The 19,031-nt window shown below is 40.5% G+C and overlaps 4 protein-coding genes and 3 pseudogenes across 5 annotated transcripts; 5 read left to right on the forward strand and 2 right to left on the reverse strand.

Annotated features, from left to right (window-relative positions):
* The window catches only part of LOC104740453, a 4,941-nt pseudogene extending 3,548 nt beyond the window's left edge, over window positions 1-1,393 (reverse strand).
* LOC104740454 (putative disease resistance protein At4g11170) lies at window positions 1,555-2,936 on the forward strand. Its single transcript, XM_010461053.1, has one exon. The coding sequence runs from the start codon at window positions 1,567-1,569 to the stop codon at window positions 2,818-2,820; it is 1,254 nt and encodes a 417-aa protein (XP_010459355.1). The 5' UTR covers window positions 1,555-1,566; the 3' UTR covers window positions 2,821-2,936.
* Window positions 3,902-6,820, forward strand: LOC104740456 (disease resistance protein RPP5-like). The gene is made up of 3 exons (XM_019236140.1): window positions 3,902-5,748; window positions 5,830-6,156; window positions 6,257-6,820. Exons 1-3 carry the CDS (start codon window positions 4,618-4,620, stop codon window positions 6,797-6,799), a joined length of 2,001 nt encoding a protein of 666 aa, XP_019091685.1. The 5' UTR covers window positions 3,902-4,617; the 3' UTR covers window positions 6,800-6,820.
* Window positions 4,055-4,522, forward strand: LOC109128652 (toll/interleukin-1 receptor-like protein). The gene has a single exon (XM_019235467.1). The coding sequence runs from the start codon at window positions 4,055-4,057 to the stop codon at window positions 4,520-4,522; it is 468 nt and encodes a 155-aa protein (XP_019091012.1).
* On the forward strand, window positions 8,526-10,451 carry LOC104740457 (toll/interleukin-1 receptor-like protein). 2 transcript variants are annotated; one of them, XM_010461059.2, is made up of 2 exons: window positions 8,526-9,162; window positions 9,258-10,451. In XM_010461059.2, the coding sequence occupies exons 1-2, from the start codon at window positions 8,687-8,689 to the stop codon at window positions 9,907-9,909; spliced, it is 1,128 nt and encodes a 375-aa protein (XP_010459361.1). In that variant the 5' UTR covers window positions 8,526-8,686; the 3' UTR covers window positions 9,910-10,451. The 2 variants fall into 2 exon arrangements, with proteins under 2 accessions (XP_010459361.1, XP_019091414.1); XM_019235869.1 differs by having other exon boundaries at window positions 9,263-9,339.
* LOC104740458 lies at window positions 11,091-15,556 on the reverse strand (annotated as a pseudogene).
* LOC104743360 lies at window positions 15,752-17,123 on the forward strand (annotated as a pseudogene).

A 19,031-nucleotide genomic window follows, 5' to 3' on the forward strand; every position in this document is an offset into this window, starting at 1 on the left:
CAAGTGCACCCAAAGATTCTTCCCACTCCTCAGGAGTCGCCTTCCTTCCACGGAGAAATAAGGCATGGGCTTGAATGGCAGAAGGAAGCCCGTGAGCAAGCCGAGAAGCTCGGATTGAGAGTTTGTCAAAACCATCAGAAGGAGGACTTCCTCCTTCAAAAGCAATCTTCTTAAACATCTCTAGGGAATCCTTATCATCCAAGCACTTAACCTCATAGACGATTTCTACTCCACAGGTATTGAGCAATCCCATATCTTGAGTGGTAATGATAATTCGGCTGCCAGGACCAAACCAGTTCTTCTCTTTGGCCAAGGCATGCACCTGCGCCACTTTATCCACACCATCAAGGACAAGAAAAACCCTTTGATTCCCAAGTCTCTTCTTTATCTCTTGGCATCCAGCTTCCACGCTCCATAACCTAATATCATCACAGAGGATACTGCAGAGCAGTTCCTTTTGCAAATGCTTAAGATCATGGCCATTATCTTTACTAACACTACTCTTAATGTTTTCGGTGAAAGAATGAGCTGGAAATTTAGATGAGAGCTGGTCATAGAGACACTTAACAATGGAGGTTTTCCCAATTCTTCCCATTCCCCAGACTCCTACCATGAGAACCTCATCGGATTCCAGATCCAAGAGATGACTGAGACCTTCCATGTGAGCTTTCTTCCCAACAATATTGCCAGAGTCTATTTTATGCATCAACGTCACACGTCTCGAAATATCTCTGGCAATCTCTCCAACCATTATAGCCTCATCAACACTAGTGAAATCGAATATAAACACTAATTAATTAATAAAACTCAAATTTCCAATGCGAAAAAGTTTGAGAAAGTGTAAAAAGGGTTACCAGTTTCTTGAATCCACGCCTGAAAGATTGGCCACTAAGTTAAGAGCTTCTCTCCACCGGAGAACCTTATCCGCCATCTGAGGACGACCTTGGTACTTTTCTAAAGCGAAACTTCCTAGCTGATGCCTTACCACGGAAGGATCAACTCCATAGAAGATGGGAAAGACTTCAAGTCTCCCCTCCTTCATAAGCTCCATTATCAACTGAAGTTCCAATAAGCACCACCTCGAAGTAGCGTAGTTCTCAGAGAGAACCACAACAGCGAACTTGAACCATCTAGGGCTCTGCGGAGTTCGTCGGAAAGGTGATCGCCTATCTCAAGCCTTTGGTCATCTTTGAAAGTAACAATTCCTCTGCTTTCAAGTGCTGCGTATAAATGACTGACGATTGCTTTGCGTGTGTCTTCTCCTCTGAAGCTGAGGAAGACGTCGTACTTGGATACACGAGGTGCAGAGGAGGAGGACGCCATTGTTCGTAGAAAGATTTGGTCTCCGGAGTTTTATGCATTATGTACTTGTTAAATGTTGTCTTATTTTCTGGGAAATTGCAAAAAGTGAACACAAGTAGGAAAATGTTGAACTCTCATATAATGCTAGTAGTGGTTGACTGACTTTACAGTGACAAGTCAACGCTAGATGCATGGCCTTGTACTCCTTATCTTTATTTCCTTCAAAATTTTAGAACTCACACAGTCGTCAAAACAAAAATTAGAATGTCTTCTTCTTATTCATTTTTGTTGGCAGGAAGAGAGTTGGATGTGTTCTTGAGTTTCAGCGGCAAGGTAGCTCTTGACCTTGATCTCGGTTATGATTTGTCTCGAAATGGTATCAAATCTTTTAAATCCGAAAGCTGGAAGGAGAATACTTTCAAACCAATTGATCAACGAACACTTGAGGCTTTGACAGAGTCCAAAGTTGCAGTTGTCATGACGTCTGATGAAGAGGCTTCTTCAGTTGGCTTCCTTGAAGAGCTTATGGTAATAGTTGAGTCTCATGAGAAACGTTCACTCACTGTCATACCAATCTTCCTCACAAAACACCCTTTGGATGTGGGACAAGTCTTTCAATCATTTCCTGAGAGAGCCCAAATTTGGAAGACTGCAATTGCCAAACTGGACAGCATAGCTGCACAGTATTCATTTTCTCGGAATCTTCCGGTGATACACGGAACACACCGGATCAAGCAAATTGCTGATGACATTAGGCTTATGTTTCTGTCCTCTGCATCAAGCGATTTCAAAGGCCTTGCAGGAATGGATCGTCACATGAAAGCGTTTCATGACTTGTTGGCTTTAGAATCTGACAAAGAGGTTCGTACCATTGGCATTTGGGGTGGTGCAGGTGTGGGTAAGACAACACTTGCAAGGTACACTTATGCAGACATCTCTGTTAAATTTCAGGCACAAATTTTCCTAGAAAACATGAAAGAAATGCTTCTACCGTCAGAAATTTTCCAAGGGGAAGATCTTAGAGGTTTGGATCATGAGTTGAATGAATTGACCGAAGCAAAGAAAAAACATCGCAAGGTTATATTTATAGCTGATGGTGTGCGCAACATTGAACAAGGTAAGTGGATCACTGAGTACGCCAACTGGTTTGCTCCAGGAAGCAGAGTCATTCTAATCACTCAAGAAAAAAGTTTGCTTGTGGAATCTGGAGTGAATCATGTGTATGAAGTTGGTTCTCTAAGATATGATGAAGCTCTCAAACTCTTGTCACGTTTTGCTTTCAAGCAGTCATATCCTCCTCCTGATTTCGAACGCCTCTCAGTTCGTGCTGTCCAGCTCGCAGGGTTTCTTCCTGTGACCATTAGACTGTTTGGTTCGTTTTTAACCGGTAGAGATAAAGAGGAGTGGGAAGCTACACTGTTAAAACTCAATGCAAAGCAATGTAAAGATCTAATGGAAGTGTGGAAGATTATGGAAGCATCAGAAGATGAAGAGATAGTGGAAGCATCACAAAGTTAGGCATGTAACTAATACAAGTCTGAAGAATCACCGGTTTGGTTTCCTCAATGATGATATATATGTATGTCAACGCTTGTAAAATGTTGGTATCCACAAACTCCATAAGCTTTATATTTCTTGAAACTGTGGCGACAAGTTTTAACTGTTTCTGTTAGTAGATAGATTATAAGCGCACAGCTTTGGTCATAAACACATTGGTATTTGTGTGCTATCTCACTGATCCAATAAAAGTACACGTAGTAGCAGAAATAGAGGACTCCTCTAAGAGGAGATACACCTGCTTGAAACCGCTGATACAGAGAATGGACACTATTAATGCATTCAAAAACATCTAAGACCCTAGTACGACTACTGTCATTGAAAGGTTCTGGTCACACTCATAATAGCATCAAGACCTGATCTTGAGTTTATAAATTACTATTATTATTTATCGTGTTAAATGTTCCATCCAAGTTCTAAATTTCGTTTCAATTTTTTTTGTGTGTATTGAATTTTTTCACTTTGTTATTTTCTGAAATAAACCTTTGTAAGTCTCCTCATTGAACCACAAGAACTTTAGTCAGATTAAAAATATAAAAAAGACTGTAATTTTTTTAAGGGAATAAAAGAAAATAAGAATAGCTGGCCAAGGATGCAATGATAATAATGTTTAAATTGTAGTAAACTAAAGGAAAAAGACTAAGGGAGATTATTCTCTTTCTAATAATTTGCCACGACTAGCAAGCACGTCCAGCACACTGAGGGTAATGGGTATGTACATGTCATATGTTATTCAAATGGTATCTTTTACATTAGCAATGTTTAGATTATCAATCTATTTAGTAAATTGTTATAAAAGTACTAAAACTATAAGTAACATGGTAAGTATATGATATGAGGATGGATTAAAGGATACAAATGACTAGATGAGTAAATGTATATATTTGTTCTTTTTTTCTTTTTTGGCATAAAATACAATTTGTATGAACTGGCTGGTAGAGAGATACAAACTCAAAAAAATAAAATGATTATTCACAAAAGTAAGCATGTTTATGGAGAAATGACTTTAAAACCTCAGAATTTTCATCAAGGTGTGCATGCGTTGACTTTGGATAATGAAGCTTAGTTTCCCCCTTAACTAAAGCTGCCTGTCTCAGTCTTGATCTCAATGTTGTTGTCGAAATCGCTTCCGTCATCCTTCTACTTGGTAGCATAATTGTCCCAAGAGCGAGAGAGAGAAGGAACTTGAAGTCAAATGTCCTCGTCCTCGTCCCCTGCACCTCCTGGTAACTACGATGTCTTCCTCAGCTTCCGAGGTGAAGACACTCGAAGAACCGTCGCTAGCTATTTGTACAAACAACTTGTCAACAGAGGGATTTACACCTTCAAAGACGATCCAAGGATTGAGCTGGGAGACTCCATTCCCGAAAAACTTGAAGAGGCCATCAAGAGTTCAAGGTTTGCCGTTGTGGTTATCTCAAAGAGCTACGCTACTTCAAAGTGGTGTTTGGACGAGCTTCATCTGATCATGAAACTTAGATTGGAAGAAAAGATTTGTGTCATCCCGGTCTTCTACGACGTTTTCCCCTCTGACGTTAAAAATCTTCGAGGGACTTTTGGTTTAACATGCCACCGAAGTTGTAAATTGGCGCAGAAGATTCCCAAATGGAGAGTAGCCCTTAGGCGTATTGGAAACCGAAAAGGCGCAGAGTCCAGTAAATAGTAAGGCTTTTCTCCCGTTTATTTAACAATGTGCCAACGTATCCATCGAATCCTTACTGTTTGTTTATTGATATTGTCAGCAAGGACGATGTCACGATGGTTGAAGAAATTGTTAAAGTTATTTCACGCAAGTTGTTCTCTATGTTGCCAACGGTTCCCGAGGATATCGTTGGAATGGAAGCTCATTTGGCACACATCAACCCTCTCTTGGACATGAACATCCACATCAAGAATGATGAGGCTCGAAACCAACCCTCGGACAATGACACCAACACCAAGGAAGATAAGGTTCGAATGATAGGAATCTGGGGAATGGGAGGCATTGGCAAAACGGCCATAGCCAGGCATCTTTATGAACAACATAAGAAATATTTCTCCAGTCATCATTGTTTCATTCATAAAATTTCATCGGCACAACATGATCTCTTATATTTACAGAAACAGCTTCTTTCCAATATCCTTGGCGAAGAAGATCTTAAATTTCAGACCATTGAGCAGGGAGCTAGTTATATCCATTCAAGGCTTAGGAACCTAAAAGCTTTAGTTGTCCTTGATGACGTGGATGATGTGAAACAGGTGAATGCCTTGGCAAAGGTTGGATGGTTTGGACCAGGGAGCCGAATCATCATAACCACACGGGACAAGAGCTTGCTTAGATCCTCTAGAGTGACAAATGTGTACAAAGTTAAGTATTTGGATGATGATATAGCTCTCCAACTCTTCCAGCGGATTGCATTTAAAGGAAGGAATCCTCCTAGAGATAGAGACTACCAACATCTTTCGGAACGTTTCTGTAGGCTTTCTCAAGGTCTTCCTTTGGCCCTTGTGACTTTCGGCTTTCATCTCCATGACAAGTCCCTAGGAGGGTGGCAAGATGCTTTGAAAATGTTTGAGGAAGCTCCACACGAAGAAATCATGACGGTCTTGAAAACTAGCTATGATAAATTAGACAAAGTTGGTAAGACTGCTTTTCTTCATGTCGCATGCCTTTTTAATGGAGATCCTGTCGAACGAGTCATAACACTTCTTGAACGAGGTAGAGCGGGAATGAAGGTTTTAGTAGACATGTCTCTCATCGACATATCGGCTGATGGGCGTATAGCTATGCACCCTTTGTTAGAGCAAACTGGGAGACAAATTGTGCTTCAAGAATCAGAAAATAGCCCTGCCAAACAACGAATCTTGTGGCAACAGAAGGAAATCTGTCGAGTACTTGAAGACAACGCAGTAAGTACAAGCAATATCCTGAATTCTCTTTTTTGTTCACCATCTTAATAGTAAGTGTGACATACTGACATATACATTTAGTATTATATACATCAGGGTACAAGCAAAACCGAAGCCATGGCATTAGATGTTTCTGAGCCGATGTCCAGTGATTTTCATATCAAGTGGAATATGTTCAAGCCGATGCATAATCTCAGTTATTTGAAGATCAACAGGCACTCTGTAGGTTTAGAATCCCGCAGGGAAGATCTGATTCTAGAAAAAAAATGGAGTATTCCTCATAAGCTTAGATTCCTCCATTGGGATGCATATCCATTTACAACCTTGTCTACCAATATCAGTCCAGATTGTCTTGTTGAACTAAATCTATGTTACAGCAAGCTCAAAAGGCTCTGGAGTGGAACCCCGGTATGCTTCTTTTGCTGTCTCCTTATATCCTTGCTAATAACTGCATCTTCTTTTTTTGTTAACATTTCCCTTATTTTTTCTTTTACTACATTCGTTTCAGAGACTTTTGCATCTGAGGAAACTCGATTTGACAGGATCTAAGGATCTGAAAGAACTTCCAGATCTTCAGGAAGCAGTGTGTCTTGAGGAGTTGATATTGGAAGGTTGCACTTCCTTGAAACAGATTCCAAAGTCCATTTGTAGCCTATCAAAACTGCAGAAATTTGATGTGTCAAACTGTGATGGGCTTACGCATCTTAGGATCAAAATAACAGAATCTTTAAGTACTGTCATCCAAGACACAAGCTTGAGCGTTAGAGCTGTCTACCTGAAATTTTTTAGCACAGAAACGTTCGTGGAAGATTCTCAGGGAATTTCTCTTGAGAATCCATCAATCAAAGGCAACTTAAAACTGGAGTTAAAGCTTCTAAAAGGATATGCAGAGCATCTATGTTTTACCTCCGAGAAACGGATCTCTCGTGAGCTGATGAAGTTGGAGCTCGAGTCACCTCCCTATGTTTTAGTTCACTCGACATCATGCGGTTTAACAGCAACAAGAAGAGAAGTTTCAAGTGTATTAGCTTTGCCGGGTTTCCCTGGTTGATAGAGTTAAATCTAATCAACCTAAACATCCAGGTAATCCCAGATGACATCCACCATATGGGAGTCCTAGAGAAGTTGGACCTCAGTGGGAATAGCTTTAAAGGGTTACCTAATACAATGAAGCTTCTTAGCAAGTTGAAACAGTTGACGCTTTGTAACTGCCGCAGTCTGGAAGAATTGCCAGAACTATATCAGCTAGAGATCCTAACACTTTCTGACTGTACAAACCTCAGAACATTGATGAAGCTTGATCAGGAAATTAGATACAGTTTGCTCGAGCTTTGGCTTGACAACTGCAAGAACATTGAGTCACTATCAGATGAGCTACGTCATCTCACCAACTTGACATATTTAGATCTCAGCAGACAAGATTTCGAGAGATTACCGACAAGCATCATGGGCCTCACCTCCTTGGTAACTCTCTGCCTCAATTACTGCAGCAACCTCGTATCACTGACAGGGCTTCCACGGAGTCTCAAGAGTTTAAATGCACATGGCTGCAAGTCTCTAAAAGCTTCCACCCTACCGAGCATAATACATTCTATTGATCTAACTCCTTGCCCCCATTGGAAGCAAAACTCCAGTCAAATCACTCGGTTTCCAATGGGAAGACGCAGTAAACAGGTAAGAAAAATAAAAGATCTTCTACAGTCAATTGTCTCTCTGTACAATATATAAGCTCATTTCCTCGTTTTGTCACCTTGTACTAGGAGGTACCAGTATGTGCTTGCTTCAAGGAGACTACCAAAGGTACAACGGGTTATCAAGTGGCTATATCAATCCTATTGCAGCATTTAAAGCCATGGCTGTGGGGTTTCGCTTGGTGCGTATTGATTGCGTGTCTGGCTATTCTGCTTGTGAGTCTGGCCATTCTGCTGACGACCGGAACGAATCCTTTCGGCCACAACTAATCTACTTAAACACACATTAACTCATGATGATTTCTCTGTTGTAAGAAACTCACATTTCCAAAGGAGGTGTGACTTGTGAGTGAGTGTTTCATTCTACAAATTTTCCTAATAGAAAGAAAGACGAGTTGAGGCAGCAGCACAGGTGAAAATGCGTAAAGACTCCACTTTTATTATATGAGTAAATCACATTCAAGTGGTGGAAGACATTCATCACTAACCTTGGTTCCGAACCGATTAAAACTTTTAGTTGCGAATCGAATTTAAGCAGCCAAATACAAACCCAGATTGTGAGTCCAAATACTCAAATCGTTTATTCAAGAGTGGACTGGTGATGATGAGAGACGAGACGAGACGAGACGAGAGGTTCGATCGATACTCTTCTAGTCTTCTTCGAATTAAACCAACAAATGGGCCTTCTTTAGTTTATGATACTGCATGGGCCTTTGACGAAATAGTTTACCTTTAACATGACGAAATAGTCCTCCGCGTTACCTATGTCAACTCATACATCATAATCAAAAATAAATAGTAATATATTCCCCCTATGTAATAACAACACTGGCCACAGTTTTTCCGTTTGCTCAACATCAACATCAACTATTCAATTTAACCAACTCCGACCGTTTATTATTCCGTGCCGTACACTTGAGATCAGCACGTTTCCATCATATACACATAGAATTCGCGTTACGTCGTCATCTCATCAACGCATAACCACGTAGATCGCCAAATCGAATATTGGTCGAATAAGCTATGTGTAGATTTTATTCCTTTGGACCTGTTCTGTTTCATGACTTTCCATAACCAAAAACATTTCTTAGTAAATTCTCAACATTTTTCTCGGAAATTTCACACTCTTTTTAATCTTTTAATTATGGGATTTCTTGACACCATGCGATCCTCGAGTTATTATTATTCATCGTCTTACAACAACATACAAAGCTTGGAAGTAAAACCGATGCTTCCGCTCGAATTAAATGTATCCATCGTCTTCTTCTTCAACAGCTCCCCAAAAGTTCGATGTATTTCTGAGTTTCAGAGGCAAGGACACGCGCAGGACCTTCATCAGCTTTCTTTACAGAGAACTCATCCGAATGAGTATTCGAACTTTCAAAGACGACGTCGAACTCAAGAGCGGCCGTAGGATTTCTTCAGATCTCCTCACCGCAATCGAAAACTCCAAAATCGCCGTCGTGATTGTCTCAAAGAATTACCCTGCGTCTCCATGGTGTCTCCGAGAGCTAGCCATGATCATGGATGTTGAGAAAAAGGGTTCGCTCATCGTTATGCCTATCTTTTATAACGTCGAGCCTGCTCATGTGAGGAGACAAGTCGAAAAAGTAGCTCTACAGTTTAGGAAACATGAAGATAGAGAAAATCACGAGACTGTTGTGTCATGGAGACAAGCACTGACCAATTTGGCAAGTATCTCCGGTCATTGTTCTCGTGACTGGTAACTTATATTCATATCTTGATTTGATTTATATCACAACTCGAACTCATAGAGATTTTGTTGAAACAATTCGTATTAATTTGCTCTGTTTTTAGGGAAGATGATTCGAAGCTACTCGACGAGATTACCAAGAGAATTTCTGACATGTTGTTATGCTCTGCAACACCAGCAAGTGATGGGAACAGTAACGAATTTGGATTTGGTGCACACATGCAAGAATTGTATCCATTGTTGGATTTGGATTCTAATGTAGGTGTGAGAGTGATTGGAATTTGGGCAAGAGGAGGTAATGGAAGATCAGCTCTAGCTAGATACGTCTATCAGAAGATCTTTAAGCAATTCCAAAGCCAGTGTTTTCTTGAAAACGTCAAAGAGATTCCTCGTGATTGTCAAATGTCGAATCTAAAAGACGAGTTTCTGATCAGGATTCAAGGAGGGTACTCGAAGATGAAGACCTCAGGGTTGATAAAAAAAAGGCTCATGAGTCAGAAAGTTCTGCTTGTGGCTAACAACGTGGATAAACTCGAACAGCTAGATGCTCTTGCGGAAGATTTTAACTGTTTTGGTCCAGGTAGCCTAGTGATCATAACTACACAAGACAAACAACTTCTTGTTGCGTTTGGGGTTAAAATTGTGTATGAAGTTGAGTGCTTAAGGTGCTTTGAAGTTCGTCAACTGTTTCGTCAAATCGGCTTTAGAGAGAGAGATCTTTATGATGCTGGTTCCGAGTTTTCTGAATCTTCTTGAATGGTAGGTAACTTGGTCCTAGAGAAATGGTTAGGTTCCTCTGCATAATTCCTAGAACGACTATTATATAGGTAAGTTTTATTATACCTAAGACTTATGTAGATTTGGCTTAGGATTAGGAATATTGTTTATCTATTTTCCGGTGTGCAAAAGAAGTAATTCCACTGTTGATCCAATGTCAATGCATGTACAAAGCCACGAAAAGCTCTGTTTTTGTCTTTGAGCTTCTCTGTTTTGAAATAACAAATTACAGTATAGGGTCCTCTCTCTCTCTCTCTTTCTTTGTCTCCCTGTTTAATTTTCTCTATGTTTGTATATGTAATTTAAAGATTTCTATTGACCATCAAAGTATTAAGGAAAGAGTATCATCATATCACCTATGATTACTCAAATCCCATATATTACTTTAATATACATTAATTATATTATTCTATGTAATCCCTTTAATTATATCATTTGATTATGGTTTGTGCTTATATATAAGTTGTATCATTCTATTTGATAATAGTACACAACAATATAATACAATTATATTCTCTCTATTCACATGGTATCAGAGCCACAATGATCTAACGATCGACTTTGTTCCTGTTTCTAAGCTATGTGTTTCTATTGTTTATTTTTGTTTTAAGCCAAGTGCTTCCACATTCAAGTTCATTATGAACCTCTGAATCTAAGCCATCGAGTTTCTTTTTATTCAAGTCTACTATTTTAGACCTCTGAATCTAAGTCAAATATTTTTCTTTTATTTTAAGCCAAAAGTGCTTCTATCATTCAAGCTTATATATTATAAGTCTTTGAATCTATGTCGAATTTCATTTTTTTTTAAAAGAAAAAAATTGGATCTCCTTCTCTAACCATCGTTGATGTCGGCCACCTCAACATCACACAACTCGTCATCGTGTCGAGTCTTTAGCAAATCTTGCTCAACAACAGCTCATATTCTCAATTCATAAACGGATCTCCAACACTTGGACTTGTCAATCTCAAGCTGTTATTTTCGCTTCGCTTCATCACCCCTTGAGATTGAGGGGGCGTATTAAGGAAAGAGTATCATCATATCACCTATGATTACTCAAATCCCATATATTACTTTAATATACATTAATTATATTATTCTATGTAATCCCTTTAATTATATCATTTGATTATGGTTTGTGCTTATATATAAGTTGTATCATTCTATTCTATTTGATAATAGTACACAACAATATAATACAATTATATTCTCTCTATTCACACAAAGATGCCTCAAAACTAATACTAAGCCAGTCAAAAACCTTACGAATAAAAGAATAACGGGTTTATCTCATTTCTTCCCAGCTGTACCTATAGAAGGTAGGTAGTGACATAGTAGAAACAAATCAAAAGCAGAATATTCACCTCTTCGTTTTGAGACTCATCCTCAAAGAAATCATTGCATGTCACTGTGGTTTGGTGGCTTTGTCTAGTAATTTGGCGACTCCGTACATATCTCACTATCTCGGCTACTCGGGAGTGGTAATTTCGCGGATGCAACTATAGAAGGAAGGAGAAGTAATAAAATGATCACATTGATCATAGTAGACAAAATCAAAAGCAGAATATTCACCTCTTCGTTTTGTGAATCAACTTCAAGGGAATCACGTCCTGTCACTGTTGGTTGATGATTTGGTACTGTGATTTGGTGATTCAGTTCACAACTCAGCATATCAGTCTCTTGGAAATGGTCATTTCGCTGTGGTACCTGTAAAAGGAATGAGGTGATCAAAGAACTACTTAAATCATAATAACGACAAATTGAAAGCAGTATTTACACACACACCTCTTCGCTTTGTCTGTCTTTATAATAATCTAGAACACCAGCTTCATATAAATCACAGCATTTCACCGTAGTTTGGTGCTTTAATTCAAAACTATGTATATCGGTTTCTTGGAAGCAGTCATTTCGCGGCTGTACATATGAAAGGAAGGAGGTAATAACGGGACTACGTATAAATCTTTAGTAGAGATGGATCAAGAGCAGAAAACTAACCTCTTTCTTTTGTCTGTCTCTAAAACGTTGTACAGAATCAGCTACAAGGAAATCACACCCGTCTGTATCCAAAAACTTGAGGCTCGGAGGAAGTTCTTCCACTGAATTGAGTTTCTTACAGTTATTTAGGCAGAGAGTTACCAAAGAGGTAAGATCTCTGATGCTTGATGGTAATCTCTCAAAATCATGGCCGCTAAGATCTAAATATGTCAGCTTGGTGAAATAGCCAAGTTGATCTGACAACAACTTCACATTCTTGCAGTTGTCAAGACAGAGCTCAATCAAACAGAATATGCGCCGATCTTGACTTGCGTCAGAGAGTTTCACCAATGATCTGAGGTTCCCACAGTTGGAAAGTGTGAGTGACTGCACCTGAGTTAGCTCTGGCATTTTTTTGAGTCTTCTGCAGTTCCTAAGCCAGAGAGTTTTCAACCAGGACAGACTATTCATAGCTTCTGGTAAGTTCTCAAAATCATTTCCGCTGAAGTCCAGTTTCTTTAGGAACTTTAACTTACCAATCCCATCTGAAATTTTTTGGATGTTTAAGTTGACAAGTATTAGCTCTTTCAGGCTAGGAATATCTGGAAAGCTATGAAGGGTGACAGGTTGACCATTCTCTTTGTAGCTGAACCTCATGATGTTGAGCGAACTAAATCTGTTGAACTCCGAGATAGACTGAGGAGCTTGCTGGACACACATCGTCGTTGTAACCGGGATCTGTTTCTCAGAAGTAAAGGAGAAGTATTCAACATATCCCTGAAAACCTGAAGAAAGCTTGATGTTTCCATCGACCGATATACTCAACACTTCAACCATTTTCATTGTTGCATTTGGGAACTCCAATACAATAAGCTGCTTCCCGGCACATGTGTATATAAAAATTTCCAGGGGCTTGTTACGCTCATGATAGTAGGATAGCTTAAGCCTGTTGAGGGTGGAACTTTTGCCAATGGAGTGAGGGATTCCTTTTAGTCTCATGCAGCGTTCCAAAATCACATCCTCGATATTTTGGAAGATCTGGAAGTTGTGTGAGATTCTTAGATCCCGTCACATCTAGTCTCTTCAAATTTCTGAACACCTAAAAAATATACAATAATAAAAGGAATTACTTTGAAATTAAATATTCTCTTGCAAGGATTTCTATATCGCATTATATATTGATCTAACAAGACCACAGACACAAGCATTAGGCTCCTACGAAAAGTTACCAGTGTTCCACTCGAGAGCGTTTCTAGATTGCTGTGACGCAGGTTGAGTTCAACAAGAAAATATGGATCCAGCCTGAAAGGCAAGGTTCTCAATGGAAATGAGTCCCAGTGGAATAACCGTAGGGTACGAGGCAGGTCATGTGAGTCTTGAATGAGCAGCAGCGCCGATTCTCTGCAATCTACATGCTTGTAGACCTTGAGGAATTTAAGATTACGCATACGGTCAAGAGCAGTGGTCTTCATAGACAATGCACATGTCATTTCACACGTGTGTAGTGACATGCATTCAGTTTGTTCTGTTCCCTGTTGATAGAAACAAATAAGAAACTTGGCGTAAATATAAACCTTAACGCATACCAGCAGGAAACCTTGAAGTATTATATGAGTATATAACAAGACAACAAATTATGCATATGCGTACATTTCCTAGAGCCAGTGCATAACAAATTTCCTCAGGATCCCCAAGGTATTTTTGAAAGTCACGCATAATTTTTCTTCCCATTTGTTCTACCAACTTAGGCACATACCAAGTAGTTGATATATCGATGAGAGACTTCTCCGCTAGAACTCTTATCCCCAAGCTTCTCTCGGGTCTGGAACAATCAAGAAGAGAAGTGACACGCTGGAGACTGTCTCCATTGAAGAGACATGCAACATGAAGCAAAACATTCTGATGTAGTTTTGGTAAGCCCTCGTAGCTAATTTTCAAGATCTCCATTATGTTCTCGTTAAGGCTGCTTTCAAGTGCACTTAATGCTTTTTCCCACTGCTCAGGAGTTGCGTTCCTTCCACGGAGAAATAAAGCGTAGGTTTGAAGGGCAGAAGGAAGGCCGTGTGCAAGCCGAGAAGTCCTTCTCCAAAAGCAATATGGTTAAACATCTGGAGGGAATCCTTAGCATCCAAGCACATGGCCTTGTAAACTGTCTTCACTCCACAGGTATTGAGCAATCCCATATCTCTAGTGGTAATGATAATTCGGCTCCCAGGACCAAACCAGTTAGTCTCTTTTGCTAGGGCATGCACCTGCTCCACTTTATCAACACCATCAAGTACAAGCAACACCGTTCGGTGCCCGAGTGTGGCTTTTATCTGGCGGTATCCAGCTTCCACACTCCTGACGCCAATATCATCACGAAGAATACTGCAGAGCACTAGTTTTTGTAAATGCATTAGATCTTGGTCATGGTCTTGACGAATACTCTTAATGTTCTCTATGAAACAGCGAGCTGTAAATTTAGGTGAGAGGTGGTTATAGAGACACTTGGCAATGGAAGTTTTTCCAATGCCTCCCATCCCCCAGATTCCTATCACACGAACCTCATCGGATTCCAGATCCAAGAGAGGACAGAGACCTTCCAGCTGAGCTTTCATCCCAAAAATATTCTTGGAATCTATTTTATGCATCGATGTCACACGTCTTGCAATATTTCTGGCAACCCCTTCAACCATTGTAGCCTCATCAATGCTACATTGAAGGAGAATTTCAGTTAACGAGAGGACGTTTGGGAAATTTTTGCTGAGTAAGAAAGGAAGAGCTAGCTTACCAGGTTTCGGAATCGACGCCGGTAAGACTGGCGATTAGGTTAAGAGCTTCTCCCCATCGAAGAATGGTATCTGCCGTTTCTCGGCTTCGGTGGCTATCTAAAGCGAAGTTTCCTCGCTGGTGTCTCACGGCAGTGAACGTTTTCACCAACTTAGAAGAAATCTTAGAGAAGAAGATGAATATTTTACTCTTATTCACCTTCACATTGTCAATACAATGCTTTTAGATATATATAAGACAATCGGAATAATGAATTGTGTCTAACTCCTATTGATTGAGGAGCGTGAAGTCCATGTCTAGCTGCACCTAATTCCTGTTGATTGAGGAGCGTGAAGTCCGTTCGTACAGTCTTCATGACAGCTACGTGGTACTCTGCTTTTGACTGCAGCGACTGCAACGCTATTTGCAGGGTTTTGTTTCTGGTGAAACTCGTTCGTATGACAGCTATGTTTTTGGACTTGTTGGTAGGCTTTCTGGTGGGCTTCCTTAGGCCCATGTTCTGCATTAGATGACTTAGACAAAGTAAGAGGGATCTTACTGTTATTAGGCAGAAGGATCTACTCTGTAGAAGACCGGGAAGACATCAATTTTCCCATGACTCATACGCTCCATTATCAGTTGGAGTTCCATCAAGCATCACCTTGAGGTAGCATAGTTCTCTGAGAGAACTACCACAGCAAACCTCGAAACTTCTATGGCTTTGCCGAGTTTGTCGGAAATATGATCGCCTATCTCAAGCCTTTGGTCATCTTTGAAGGTAACGATTCGTTTTCGATCAAGGGCTGCGTATAAATGGCTAACAAAGGTTTTTCTGGTGTCTTCCCCTCTGAAGCCGAGAAATACGTCATATTTCAATACACGAGGTGCAGAGTAGAAAGCCATTGTTGACAAACAAAACAAGCTCGTCGATGAATTTAGTACTCTCTGGTGGGTCGTCTGTATTATGAAAAGACGTGCTCGCCCTCGCCCTCGCCCTTTATTATTGGAAAGTCAACGCCACTCGCCTCCCACTCTCTTGTTGCCTCTTTCTGTGGGATCTCTCATCCTTTTTTCCCAAGGATCTCATTCTTCAAACCAATGTCTTCTTCTACATCTTTGTTGGTTGAAAGGAAGGTGGATGTCTACCTGAGTTTTAGTGGCGAGATATCTCTTGGCATTGATTTTAATTATCATTTGTCCCAAAATGGAATCAAAACTTTTATCTCCGACAGCTGGAAGGAGAAGCGTTGCAGGGCGCTTGATCAACGGACTCTCGAGGCTTTGGCAGAGTCTAAAGTTGCCGTTGTCATGATGTCCGAGAAGCAAGCTTCTTCTGTTGGGTTCCTGGAAGAGCTCGTGACAATACTCCAGGTTCAGGAGGAAAGCTCACTCATTGTCATACCCATCTTCATCACAAACAACCATTTGGATGTGGAAGAAATCTCCCAACACTATCTTGGGCCTCATGAGGAAATGTATCCGTGGAAAGCCCCCATTATGGAGGAAAGCACTTACAAAACTGAAGAACATAGCCACCCAGTGCTCTTTATCTACGGACCATGCAGGGGTAGGCGGATTAAATCGGATCAAGAACATTGCTGATGACATCTGGCTTATGTTTCTCTCTTCATCATTAAGCAATTTCAAAGGACTTGTAGGGATGGATCGCCAAATGAAAGAGTTTCATGAGTTGTTGGCTTTAGAATCTATCAAAGATGTCCGTATCATAGGAATATGGGGTAAGGCAGGTGTGGGGAAGACAACCCTTGCTAGGTACACGTATGAAAAGATATCTGTGAGTTTCCAGACACATGTTTTCCTGGAAAATGTCGAAAATATTAAAGACAAGTTTCTATCAGGAAAATTTGTAGCGGATGATCTTACAAGTTTAGATCATGAGAGGCATGAAATTACAGNACCATCATCTCTGACACCCGCTGTTGTGGTTGAAGAACCTGCTCCGGTGATTCCGCTTCGACGANATGGATACCGGAGAACGCTAACTGGTTTGGTCCAGGAAGCAGAGTCATCGTTGTCGGTCTTAACAAGAATTTATTAGTTGAGTCTGGCGTGAAGCATGTGTATGAAGTTGAGTCCCTAAGATATGATGAAGCTCTTGAACTCTTCTCTCAGTTTGCCTTCAAGCAGCCCTATCATCCTCCTGATTTTGAACAGCTTGCAGTTCGTGCTGTCCACCTTGCAGGGTTTCTTCCTTTCGCCCTTAAATTGTTTGGCTTGTTTTTAACTGGTAAAGGTCAACATGAGTGGGAAGCTGTATTGCTTAAACTTAATGCCAAACATGGTAAAGACATAATGGAAGTTTGGAAGATCATGGAAGCATCAGAGGATAAAATCGAGGATGCATCAAAAACAAAAACAGAATAGAAGTATGAAGAGTCACGTGTGTACAAGTCTCTTACATCTTTCTCTGTTTCTTGATATATAGTTATATGCATGCGAAAGTTTGTAATGTTAGTATCCAATTCTTCTTCGTTCTTATGTTCCTTGAAACTGTAATGCTTCTGTTGTTATTGTTAGTGTATTAATGTATTATACCATGCGAAATTTTGTATATTTCTAGCGTCCGTTTTAAATCGAAACAGAGAATCACTAGATACAAAGACAAAGCCACAGTGAAGCAACCGGAACTTAGACAAGCACTCAAGCAGAGTAGTCGAGTAGATGATCACGACTAGTTTTCATCACATTGTTTGTAGGGAAGATGATTCTAAGCTACTCGACGAGATTACCAAGAGAATTTCTGATATGTTATTATGCTCTGCAACACCACCAAGTGATGAGGTCAGTAACCAATTTGGATTTGGTGCACACATGAAAGAGTTGTATCCATTGTTGGATTTGGATTCTAATGAAGGTGTGAGAGTTATTGGAATTTGGGCAAGAGGAGGTAATGGAAGATCAGCTCTAGCTAGATACGTTTATCAGAAGATCTTTAAGCAATTTCAAAGCCAGTGTTTTCTTGAAAACGTCAAAGAGATTCCTCGTGATTGTCAAATGTCGAATCTAAGGGATGAGTTTCTGATCAGGATTCAAGGAGGGTACTCGAAGATGAAGACCTTAGGTATTGCGATATTAAGCCCACTGGACTCCACGGTAGCCCACCGTACGTATACTTCATTGTCATCAAGTCTCCGTCAATCTCTCGTCAATCATCTCCATCTTCCTTATACGCTTCTGCATATTTCTCTGCGTATATTTATGTATCTTCTGTAGTTAATATTGATTGATTGTGTACGTATCCTCCAAGCTAGAAGACTGTATATAATTGTTGGCCATGAGTTCATGAATAACATAGAGAATTCTCGATTCTGTTCATTAGGGTTGATCAAAACAAGGCTCATGAGTCAGAAAGTACTACTTGTGGCTAACAACGTCGATAAACTCGAACAGCNTCGATCATGACCGAGAACCAGTACCAAACCTCGAACCCGAACCCAACGACTGTGGAGGTGAGACGTACGATCTCTCCGTACGATCTGACAGCGGCTGACAATCCCGGCGCTGTAATTTCACATCCATTGCTGAAAGGGATGAACTACGAAGAATGGGCGTGTGGTATGAAGACAGCGCTCTGTTCAAGAAAGAAATTTGGTTTTCTTGATGGCTCTATCAAGCGACCAGAAGAAGGATCTGCAGATCTAGAAGATTGGTGGACAATCCAAGCTTTGTTGGTCTCGTGGATCAGAATGACAATTGATCCAGCCTTGCGTTCCAACATTTCTCATCGGGATGTGGCAAAAGATTTATGGGATCATCTGAAAAAGCGTTTCTCTGTGACCAATGGACCAAGGATTCAACAGCTCAAGGCAGAATTAGCTTGCTGCAAGCAGAGAGGGGCTGCTATTGAAACCTATTATGGAAAGTTGAATCGTATTTGGGATAGCATGGCCAATCATAGGCCGGTGCGTGTCTGCAAATGTGGAAAATGTGAGTGCAATTTGACGGTGCTGCAGGAACAAGATCGTGAAGAAGACAAAGTTCATGAGTTCTTGTTTAGACTTGATGACTCTTTCAGAACAGTTCGATCGAGTTTGGTGTCAAGGATACCAATCCAACCAATGGAAGAAGTGTATAACGTTGTACGTCAAGAGGAGGATTTAAAGAACAATGTGAAGAAGGGTGAAGATGTAGCTGAAGTCTCCGCATTTGCTGTGCAACAAAGGGCTCGTGTGAATCCACTTGTGCGAACTGATGTGACGACGGTGTGTAAACACTGTAACCGCAGCGGTCACTCTCCCGACGGTTGCTTCGCTGTAATTGGGTATCCAGAATGGTGGGGTGAGCGTCCAAGAAACAGAGCGATGCAAGGAAGAGGACGTGGTAGTGCTGCAACTGGTGGACGTGGAAGAAACTTGAG

The sequence above is a fragment of the Camelina sativa genome, chromosome 14 (assembly GCF_000633955.1).
Source record: "Camelina sativa cultivar DH55 chromosome 14, Cs, whole genome shotgun sequence".
Classification (NCBI taxonomy): Eukaryota; Viridiplantae; Streptophyta; class Magnoliopsida; order Brassicales; family Brassicaceae; genus Camelina; species Camelina sativa.

What these genes read in the sequence shown, in the direction of transcription:
- LOC104740454 (XM_010461053.1), top strand. Translation starts at nt 1,567, where the DNA reads ATGTCTTCTTCTTATTCATTTTTGTTGGCAGGAAGAGAGTTGGATGTG.
- LOC109128652 (XM_019235467.1), top strand. Translation starts at nt 4,055, where the DNA reads ATGTCCTCGTCCTCGTCCCCTGCACCTCCTGGTAACTACGATGTCTTC.
- LOC104740457 (XM_010461059.2), top strand. Translation starts at nt 8,687, where the DNA reads ATGTATCCATCGTCTTCTTCTTCAACAGCTCCCCAAAAGTTCGATGTA. An exon ending in GGTCATTGTTCTCGTGACTG is followed by an intron (nt 9,163 to 9,257) that starts GTAACTTATATT and finishes CTCTGTTTTTAG; the next exon opens with GGAAGATGATTCGAAGCTAC.
- LOC104740456 (XM_019236140.1), top strand. Translation starts at nt 4,618, where the DNA reads ATGGTTGAAGAAATTGTTAAAGTTATTTCACGCAAGTTGTTCTCTATG. An exon ending in GAGTACTTGAAGACAACGCA is followed by an intron (nt 5,749 to 5,829) that starts GTAAGTACAAGC and finishes ATATACATTTAG; the next exon opens with TATTATATACATCAGGGTAC. An exon ending in GGCTCTGGAGTGGAACCCCG is followed by an intron (nt 6,157 to 6,256) that starts GTATGCTTCTTT and finishes CATTCGTTTCAG; the next exon opens with AGACTTTTGCATCTGAGGAA.